This window comes from Sander vitreus, chromosome 5 (assembly GCF_031162955.1).
Source record: "Sander vitreus isolate 19-12246 chromosome 5, sanVit1, whole genome shotgun sequence".
Taxonomy (NCBI): Eukaryota; Metazoa; Chordata; class Actinopteri; order Perciformes; family Percidae; genus Sander; species Sander vitreus.
Window position 1 is genome coordinate 12735353 of NC_135859.1, and position 11366 is coordinate 12746718.

An 11366-nucleotide genomic window follows, 5' to 3' on the forward strand; every position below is an offset into this window, starting at 1 on the left:
TTACTGCAACGGTTTGACTTTATTAGGAAATGAGAGCTGAGCACCAGGCTGCAGAACACAAACCAAACGATCAGTGAATAATCAAAGCTACTGACCTCGTCACAGATTTTGGGGTTTTTCTTCAGAAGAACTAGAAATGAATGGATGAATACCGGACCACTCAGTTGTTAACTGTGTCACTACTACACATCACTGAAAGGGCGAAAGAAAGGAACTTCCTGTTGACGTCACTGGAGGAGCCACGTCTTCACACCAACGTCAGATTCATCCATCAAAGATCTGAATTCCTTAACCGAACGTTTAACTCTTACAGAAATGGTTTCCTGTAAGGAGTTTCATGTTCTTACATGTCTAACGGCACAAATAATAATTATAACAGTAATACAGGCAGAGTGAGAGAAAGTACATAGTATATAATAATACCAAATGATACAGGTGATAAAATGGACAAGGCTGAATATAAACTGTTTATCTCTTTTGTTTGATTTGCACAAAGAAAAAAAACACACGGCTGTCATGGTAACAACATTAAGAAATGTTACTTTTACACATTCCAGCCCATAATATACAATAGTTACCTGAAACAAGAGCAGCAGCAGTTCTATATTTTCTACACGTATTGTGTGTCAGATCTTAATCTGCTGCTGAAAATAGTCCCCTACACATTTCCTGTTTGATAAAAACTACAGTGACCAGCTGTTTGAGAAACTTACTGATCAAAGTCAATATTTGTGTTTTTATAGCTTTACGTCTTCAGTAGGGAGGTGATCCAGGTGTTCGACATCACCTCTCTGTCGTCGCAGTTACTGTCGCTAGGCAACTGAGCACCTCAGAGCTGCAGCAACTGCTGTCGACCTGCTGGAGGAGAGGCTGAGAGGCCAACAGACAGACAGACAGATAGACAGACAGACAGACAGACAGGTGAGTGTCTTCAGAGAGGACAGTTTATCTGAACAGCAGACTGACAGCCATCCAGGTGAGAGTGTCAGCAGCTAAACACACCTGCAGGTCTCCATGACAGCAGCCGTCCAGCAGTTTGAGACAGACAGACGTTTCATTCATCAGCTTCTGTCTCACTGAGTCACTGAGCTGACAGTCTGAAGACACAGCAACCAGCAACTTCAACAGGCAACGCAGCAACACGGCAACATGACACGCCATTCTGAGAGACAGACAGAGAGACGGTCAACAGTATCAGTTCCTCTGTTTGGCATCCAGAAGTCAGAGTTGAGTTTCTGTTTCAGCTCCAAAGATTTAAAACCACGTACTGGTGATTTTGTATGTTAACATTTGGTGTCCTTGGGGGTGTGGTTTTTATAAATATAAGCCATTACAGTTTCTACCACACCCTCACATGTATTTTATATTTCTTCAATGGGATTTGTATTTATGTGTGTGAAACAAATAAACATAAACCATCAGTGTGTGTGTGTGTGTGTGTGTGTGTGTGTGTGTGTGTGTGTGTGCGTGCGTGCGTGCGTGCGTGCGTGCGTTCTGACCGTGGCCAGGCTGCTCTGGTTGTTCTCTGCAGGACCTCGAGGATCTTCAGTCGGCTCGTCTCTTCAGGTGGATCTCTGACCTCCAGGTATCCCAGCACCACCCGCTCCACCTGCCGCAGGTGTCTGCACACCGCCACGCCCATCCTGACCCCGCACACAAACCAAACACACCCTTAGAGCCCTGCTACGACTCACAGCTAACTCCGCCCGCTGCTCCAGGAGCAAGCATCAAAAGCTCCTACCTGTCTATGTACAGAGGCAGAGCGGAGGCGTAGACACGTCGCAGCGCCACCTTGTCCTCAACCTCCATGTGTCTCAGGACCAGACGCAGCACGTCGTCATGGCGGCAGGGCTTCCTGCGGGAGGAAGAGGGGGCGAGAGAGGAGGGGGGCTTCTCCAAAACCAACAACAGGTCCAAAAGACAGGACAGGACCGACTACAGACAGACAGACAGACAGACAGACAGAAAGACAGAAAGACAGAAAGACAGGCAGGCAGGCAGGCAGGCAGGCAGACAGACAGACAGACAGTTCATTAAAGTTTATTTATATATGTTGGCTAATAAGTAAGAACAAAATATCAGAGATGTCTGAGGTCATTTGCAATACATTGTTGTCATTACATAGTTTCATCTAGTTTTAAGTTGATATGGTTTTGTCTACAGGAAGTTGTAGTTCGGACCAAACTCTGTGTGTGTGTGTGTGTGTGTGTGTGTGTGTGTGTGTGTGTGTGTGTGTGTGTGTGTGTGTGTGTGTGTGTGTGTGTTACCTGTATGACAGCAGTCTCTGTAGTGTACAGGTGTTTGAATAACGCCTGGTAGATAACTTCTGCTCTGTTGAACTGGCGCAGATCTGCAGCAGGCTGAACACACATCATCATCATCATCGTCATCATCATCATCAAAACATGCACATTTGGAGTTTTGTCGAAAACGTGTTTGCTCTTGCGTGTTGTAGCTGTTTAAAATCATTCACAGGCTCTAATTTTCTTCAGGAGTAGATGAGAAGAGTTTCAAGTGTGATGCAGATGCAACACCCACAGCCAGATGTTTTGGTCCTGTCTGCAGCTGGAGGAGCTTTGGGGGTTTTAACAACCCTTCACATGTATATTCAGGCTGCTCCCTGATCACCACTAGCCAGGCTGCAGCTCTCTGCTCCACCACTGACCCTCCTCAGATGGAAAAAGATGCAGGATTGTTTCATAAACACTAACTGGAGGACGCAAACTCCTCAATCTCAGAGAGAACACTGTTTTCAAAACTGGATAAATCCCTGTTAATATGTCTGATTTTACAATGTTCCTTTGTGTGTGTGTGTGTGTGTGTGTGTGCGCGTGCTCACCGTGTTGAGCACGATGTGGTGCAGACAGCGAACTCCCAGCATGCAGTTCTCTGGTCTGTAGTGGTCGTTGAAGAGGAGGGAGGGGGGGAGGAGGTGGGACAGGTGAGGTGTGAGAGAGGGGCGGGTCACCTGCGCGCACACACACACACACACACATTAATTGGTTTACACATATTAAACACAGCGATCAGTGATGTCACAGGGCACTGGAGTACACCTGTGCAGCCAGGTGAAAAGTTAACCTGCTGGAGCAACTCTCACATACATACATACAGTATACTGTCTCTGTAAGGATGAACTGAACACTTGCTGGATGATACAAACAGTATTAGTTTAATGTTACTGTCAGAGACATCACATTTAATGTCTACTATATTTAATGTGTACACCGGTGGTCAGGGAAGCCGTCCGACTGAAGAAGGAGTCTTTCCGGGATATGTTATCCCAGACGACTCCGGAGGCAGTTGCAAGGTACCGAAGGGCCCGAAGGGCTGCAGCCTCTGCCGTGAAAGAGGCAAAGCAGCGTGTGTGGGAGAAGTTCGGAGAAGACATGGAGAAGGACTTTCGGTCGGCACCAAGGTACTTCTGGAAAACCGTTCGCCACCTCAGGAGGGGGAAGCGGGGAACCATCCAAGCTGTGTACAGTAAGGATGGGACGCTGTTGACCTCAACTGAGGAGGTAATAGGGCGGTGGAAGGAGCACTTTGAGGAACTCCTAAATCCGACTAATACGCCCTCTATGGTAGAGGCAGAGCTGGAGGATGAGGGGGGATTGGCATCAATTTCCCTGGTGGAGGTTGCTGAGGTAGTTAAACAACTCCACAGTGGCAAAGCCCCAGGAATTGATGAGATCCGTCCAGAAATGCTTAAAGCTCTGGGTGTGGAGGGGTTGTCTTGGTTGACACGCCTCTTCAACATTGCGTGGAAGTCTGGGGACGGTGCCTAAGGAGTGGCAGACCGGGGGTGGTGGTTCCCCTTTTTAAAAAAGGGGGACCAGAGGGTGTGTGCCAATTACAGGGGTATCACACTTCTCAGCCTCCCGGTAAAGTCTACTCCAAGGTGCTGGAAAGGAGGGTTCGGTCGATAGTCGAATCTCAGGTTGAAGAGGAACAATGCGGATTCCGTCCTGGTCGTGGAACAACGGACCAGATCTTTACTCTCGCAAGGATCCTGGAGGGAGCCTGGGAGTATGCCCAACCAGTCTACATGTGTTTTGTGGATCTGGAGAAGGCGTATGACCGGGTGCCCCGGGAGATACTGTGGGAGGTGCTGCGGGAGTACAGGGTGAGGGGTCCCTTCTCAGGGCCATCCAATCTCTGTACGACCAAAGCGAGAGCTGTGTCCGGGTTCTCGGCAGTAAGTCGGACTCGTTTCAGGTGAGAGTTGGCCTCCGCCAGGGCTGCGCTTTGTCACCAATCCTGTTTGTAGTATTTATGGACAGGATATCGAGGCGTAGTCGGGGTGGAGAGGGGTTGCAGTTCGGTGGGCTGGGGATCTCATCGCTGCTTTTTGCAGATGATGTGGTCCTGATGGCATCATCGGCCTGTGACCTTCAGCACTCACTGGATCGGTTCGCAGCCGAGTGTGAAGCGGCTGGGATGAGGATCAGCACCTCTAAATCGGAGGCCATGGTTCTCAGCAGGAAACCGATGGAGTGCCTTCTCCAGGTAGGGAATGAGTCCTTACCCCAAGTGAAGGAGTTCAAGTACCTTGGGGTCTTGTTCGCGAGTGAGGGGACAATGGAGCGGGAGATTGGTCGGAGAATCGGCACAGCAGGTGCGGTATTACATTCAATTTATCGCACCGTTGTGACGAAAAGAGAGCTGAGCCAGAAGGCAAAGCTCTCAATCTACCGGTCAGTTTTTGTTCCTACCCTCACCTATGGTCATGAAGGCTGGGTCATGACCGAAAGAACAAGATCCAGGGTACAAGCGGCCGAAATGGGTTTCCTCAGGAGGGTAGCTGGCGTCTCCCTTAGAGATAGGGTGAGAAGCTCAGTTATCCGTGAGGAGCTCGGAGTAGAGCCGCTGCTCCTTTGCGTCGAAAGGAGCCAGTTGAGGTGGTTCGGGCATCTGGTAAGGATGCCCCCTGGGCGCCTCCCTAGGGAGGTGTTCCAGGCACGTCCAGCTGGGAGGAGGCCTCGGGGGAGACCCAGGACTAGGTGGAGGGATTATATCTCTAACCTGGCCTGGGAACGCCTCGGGATCCCCCAGTCGGAGCTGGTTAATGTGGCCCGGGAAAGGGAAGTTTGGGGTCCCCTGCTGGAGCTGCTACCCCCGCGACCCGACCCCGGATAAGCGGATGAAGATGGATGGATGGATGGATATATTTAATGTAATATCTTAATATCTAAGTGTTACAGTGTAATCATCTTGTGCAATGCCTGAAGAGATTATTTAGGCTTCAAGTCTGTTTCCTTCCATTTTACAGTAACTACAGTGTAGGGCTGAATGATTAATCGTTTTCTAATCAAAATCGCCATTTGAAAGAATGTGATTAGCTAATTGTGAAGACCGCCATCAGACAAATGTGAATTATTTAGTTGAATGTTTGGTGTAACATTTATTTTAACATTTTTTGTTCCTCTTCATTATTATATTTACTGTTTTTTTCATAAGATACGTACATGCTGGAATAATGTTACATATCACAGATAGTTTAAAGAAAACAGTGGATTTTTCATTTTCTTTTTTATTTCTTTATTCAACATAATCGTAGAAGGTGCAATATGTAGCTAAAAAAATTGCAAATCGAATCGTAATCGCAACATCTGGCAGAAAAATCGCAACTACAATTTTTTTTCCAAATCGTTCAGCCCTACTACAATGATTGTGTGTTTGTGACTGATCTGTCAAAACAACGGTGACATTCAGTACTGCACCTGAACGCATCCTGTATGACACTAACACAGGACTGAAGCTGCTAAGTCTGGAGCTGTTTTCTTAAAGAGAAATCGTTTTTGAGAGATTAACTAATAAAGTTAAAATGATTAATATCTCCACATGTAGTTTCACGGACTGCTGTTCGTTTTATAACTTCTTTGATGACCTCATCACTAAATAAAAGTCAAAGGTCAAACAGACCTGCAGGAGCGTCCACGCAAACACCAACTTCACTGCTTCACAGCGCTGCCACGAGTCCCTGCAAAAAACACACACACACACACACACATACACACACAGTTAGTTCCAACTTCCTGTAAACAAAACCAAACCATAATCTTGAGAAACTGATTCTCACTTGGTCAGTTGATGCTGCAGGACGTCCAGGATTCCTCCCAGAATTCCTCTGTTCTTCCCTCCCTCTTCCTCCTCCTCCTCCTGACTCCTGTCCCCCATCAGGAGGTGGGGGGAGTCCCTCCAGCCCCCCGCCCTCAGCAGCGCCACCTGCAGGCTCTGAGCCGCTGCTCTGGAGGAGCAACTGGTCCATGCCTGATCCTGATACAGAAACAGATTGAAAAATTTAAAATAAATAACCTTTTGTTATGGTCTGTTATTTTACGTGTTTTTGTGTGTCTGAAGAACCCCCTGAATAGAAGATTGGTTCATCACCAAATTCAAATGTGAAATTTAAATAAATGTAACAGACCATTACCTTTAATAAAATGACAGATTACTCTGGGTTTTTAACTATGTTCGAACAAGTTGGGATAATGTAAGTAAACAACTCAACAAAATATATAACATAACTCGAGTCATTTTTAGTCAACATTTTAATGTGGAAATGTGATTTTTCATGTTTGTGTGTTTTACTTATCTTTTTTTCTACCTTCCAACGAATGTTTGGAAGATAGTTTCCATTCATTTCCACACAGAATTAAAATCAAATAAGTCAAGAAACTTGCTGGAGTAGCAACACAGTAAACTTCCCTTCTTCTGATGTATTTGATCTTAATTTTATTTGATCTATTTATTTAAAGGGTTAAAAAGACATGCAATAATAATAATAGTCCTATTAAAATGTCCTATTTTTTGTATGATTTCTGGGTGTGTGCCATGATCATTTTTTTAAATCTTTTATTTGTTTTTTGAAGACATCTTGTGGTATCTACTTAAAAGAAAACTATTAAGAGGCGACACATAAGAAATCGATCACTCTAATAATTAACTGCTAATATTTGATTTCTCTCTTTTTGTCAACCTTCTGTATCTGTTGTCAGGTAACAGTACAGACTGTTTAAAATAAATTAAATAAACCTCAATAACCTGATGTTGACTCAAACAAGAGTTAGTTGATTTTTAAACTTGTATGAAAATGAAACCAATAAAGTCTCATTCAGACTTGGTTAAGATTTTTTTGTCCAGACTCACCTGGAAATGAGTGACAGCGAACACAGCCACAGCTGGAGCTACAGCAAGCAGCAGACTAGTCTGATGGCCTCTGTTTCCCAAAGTTCCCAGCAGCGCTGTGAGGGTGGAGCATACAGGTCCAGCTCTGCTAGGGACGCTCTGATAGGCTGCAGCCGGCAGAGAGTCACAGTCGCCCTCACAGAGCGGCAGAGCTGCACAGCCAATCAGAACGTTGACCAGAGAGCCGTACGCATCCTGAAGCTCTGCCCACTCATTATCCTGATTGGCTGGGAACAGCCAATGGGGATCTGCTGTTTGGAAGAGCCTTTCCACACGACCAATCAAAGAGCTTTTTTCACAGTCAGCAGACGCTCCAATCAGCTTCTCCTGCAGCCGAGACAGGAGCTCTGTGATTGGAGGAAGGGAGGGAGAGGGGAGGGGCTTCTCAGAGGACGAGGATGATAGATGAAGGTCATGAAGTAAAGATGAGATCTCCATACTGAAGGGAAGAAAGAAAGGAGGAAGGAGGGAAGAAAAGAGGAGGGCGTAGGGAGGAAGAGAGGAGGAAGGGAAGAAGGAAGAGAGAAGGAATGGTGAATGTGATGATGGAGGAAAAAATTAAACAGAAGAAATACTTGCAATTAATCATCAGAATGATCTAATTCTTGGCATTCAAACATTTTAATTATTGTTGTCATTTTCAATTGGAGCCAAATGATCACAGCGCACATCCAGAAATCATAATAAAAATATTTAATTGTCATGTTGGGATGTCATATCTTCTTGGCCCTTCAGATAAATAATTAAAATAATAAAAAATAAGGTCAAAAGAAATGAGAAAACAATTAAACGCTTATTCAAATAAAAGGCAGTTTTTCTACAATATCATTTAACTTTGCTGTGCAGAAAATGTAGCCGGTAACGTGAACATTTCCTGCTAAGACACAAAATTAAGTCAAGTCATTTTAATTGTGTGTTTCAATAGTTATGCAGATGACAAGCAACTGTATCTCTGCTGAACCAAATCATGCTGCAGCTATAAACTCCATTAGGCCTACTATCTATCTTTTGGCAATAAATAAATGGATGAGTAATTATTTCTTAAAGTGCTCATATTATGCTTTTTGGCTTTTTCCCTTTCCTTTATTGTGTTATATATCTTTTTGTGCATGTTATAGGTTTACAAAGTGAAAAAGCCCAAAGTCCACCCCAAAGGGACTTATCTCCAACAGAAAACACTGTTCACAAACTGCTCCAAACAGCTCTATTGTAGTCCAGCCTTTACTTCCGTGACAAACGTGCGTCACTTTGTAACACACGTTATAATGCTCGCCTAGCTGCTAGCGTAGAAACGTGATAAAAAAAAAATGAAACCATGTAAACCTATTCTGATATAACTTCTAAATACAATTATGAACCTGAAAATGAGCATAATATGGGCACTTTATAGTTGAACGAAAGCAAAACTAAAATTTGACTAGGTGATAGGGTTGCACGATATTGACAACATGTGATATTGCAATATCGATTATGAATATTTCAATATTGATTATGAATATTGCGATATCGATATTAATTTTGATATTTTTAAACATATGTAAAATTACAAAAGTTACTGGAAAACGCATCAAAATAGATTCATAACAAATTAAACAAGTTTTCTTACAACGCAAGGTTTATTTCAACTGACATATGTCATATTGGACTGGTACAACATGAATAAATAAATAAATAAGGACCATGTCTACAGAACAGGACATGTTTTACTGGTTGGACAGTATAAAATAAATAAATAAATAAATAAAGAGAACAGGTCACAACTTTTCTTTCACTTCTCTGATTCGTTCCATTTTGTTGTCTCTATCTATTTCTTCACTTACACTGTCACTCTGTCGAAATATGGACACGCATGGTATGCTCCATAGGGTTTGTAACGTAGTGGACCCGTGCGCTGACGTGTACTAACATGTGCAAGTGGCACGATAACTGGCCAATGAAACATGATCATTATAGCTATATGGCTTTAAATCAAAAGCCACACAGCCACAGTTATATATACTTATTGCGACACTTTTGATATATTGCGATAACGATATTGAGTCGATATATCTTGCACCCCTAGATAAAATATTGCGCAACGTGATATTGCGATAATGATATGGGGTCGATATATCTTGCACCCCTACTAGGAGGTAATTTAACAGCTAAAGTACGACGATTTCTAAATCCGAAAGATGCTGAACTGTAATGCACTTTTTTTACTGGCCACTGCCAGACTTCTGTTAATTGAAAACTCTGCAGCTCAGAAGCAAGAGGAGAGAACCCATCGGTCTAGGTTGAGCTGCTCTGCGGTAGCGTCCTGTAACTTTAGGATTTGATTTAAGGCCTTCTTCCTAATACTAGGGTACAAAGCCCTCAACTGGCAATGACTAAGTTACATTGCTCACACAGATTTAAATTCACAAACCGACTCTCAGTTAGTATTGTGTTTTTTTTGTTTGAGTCTGTAAAGTTAGTTCAGTTTCTATTTCTTTCTAGGTGGTAGGGTTTTTGTTTGTTGTTTTGGCCTGACGTGTTACAGCTTCTAGGCCTACTCTTAGTTGGTATACCATTTCATATCATTTTTGTTTGCTGTAAAACTGTAAAAGACTTTAGGTGTCTGGACAGTTTGCTTATTTGTGTCCTGGTTTTGCTTTTCTTTAGAGAGCCGAGTAATGTTGTGTCATAAAAACGGACCTTAGATCAGCAGCGGATACTGTTCTTCTTCCATCGATGTGGAGAAACAACAGATTCTTCTTTAATTTGACATAGTCTTTCTGATTCGCGGGACGCAGACTGAAACCTCCGGACGTTTTACTGGGAGGGACAGTGTGTTCGGAAAAATATCTCCGGCCGCGTACATCTCCGCATTAAAGATTCCGACGCCCCGGAATGTTTTCGACACATCTTTACAAACAAAAAGTTTGCTTACTGCTGAGGGTGCGACCATGATAATTAAACATATAATAATGAATTACTTCTAAACTACTACACTTACTACAACATAATGCCACTGTTGTTATGTAAAGTCTGAATATTTCGAATGAACCTTGAAAATATTGAATGAAAGTCCGAATATATTGAATGAAAGTCCGAATATATTGAATGAAAGTCCGAATATATTGAATGAATGTCTGAATATATTGAATGAAAGTTGAAATGGAATATTTTGCTCTTTAACTACAAATTCTGATTACTGCTTTTTTGCTGATCAATTCAATTCCCGGACCCCCTGTTGAAGATATGTGGTGTAAATGTTTCTTTAGGTGGCCGTCCTTCCTGTTTCTGTTTAGCCACGGACGCTATCAATGCTCATGATTATTTTTGTTAACCTAAGCTGAAAATGAAAACGTCTCTGTGCTCTAAATGTTTGATGAGTCTTTTTTTTTTTATGCTGTTGTTTCTCTTCCACACTAGCATGGGTCTGAAGAGAGAAAGCACCAGACCTCCTTTATCCTACATACTTTGTTCTCTTTGTGTACATTTGTAAAGAACTATTTTTCTGATCATAATCAATAAGTAGATTGTGAATTATTCTCTTTGACATAAAATGAGATTCTGGTCAGACAAACTGATTGAATGGATGAAGTGAATCTGTACGTGAAATCTTTGAGCAGACTTTACTGATGGGATGTGTGAACAAAATCAAGCCTTACGTGATGAATAAACAAACATGAACAAAGTATTGTCTTCTTGTCTTAATTCCAGGGTATCATACAAAGCTGTAAAAAATACAAAATGCAAAAACTAAAATGAGAGTATAACTGAGGCAGTTCTATTCTTAAAACACCACAAAGTACATTGTTCATGTTAGGAGTCAGTCAGTCTATGTCCTTTCAACCTTCCTCACTAAAACAGCTTTGTCACAGAGAAATGAGTAGAGTTTTGTATCACTTGTTGCTTTTTACAACCAACACTTTTTCTCTGCACTGAGTCAATTAATATGATTTATTACACAGACTTAAAAGTCCTGACACACACAAGATAACACATATTGTGTAGTGGATTATTTGGTTACAAGTATTCCCATTCCCAAAGCCTCAAATCTCACATTCCCAAATACTATTTACAACCTGAGAGCTGAAAACTCCTCTCTCCCATCTTTCCCATAGGACCTGATTACAGCATCAGTGTTACAGGGTGTGACTCCTGTGGACAAAACGACACAGTGTGATAAATGTCTCTTTACTGATGAAGTT

General features: G+C 42.8%; 1 protein-coding gene across 1 annotated transcript; it reads right to left on the reverse strand.

The window, feature by feature from the left end:
- Nucleotides 1-393: 393 nt before the first annotated feature.
- tti2 (TELO2 interacting protein 2) lies at nt 394-9993 on the reverse strand. Its single transcript, XM_078250426.1, has 10 exons — nt 9865-9993; nt 7150-7627; nt 6080-6276; nt 5923-5980; nt 2840-2968; nt 2268-2360; nt 1742-1935; nt 1500-1643; nt 1003-1162; nt 394-870 (listed from the first exon to the last, which is right to left on the reverse strand). Exons 2-10 carry the CDS (start codon nt 7624-7626, stop codon nt 784-786), a joined length of 1539 nt encoding a protein of 512 aa, XP_078106552.1. The 5' UTR covers nt 7627; nt 9865-9993; the 3' UTR covers nt 394-783.
- Between the last annotated feature and the right edge of the window lie 1373 nt (nt 9994-11366).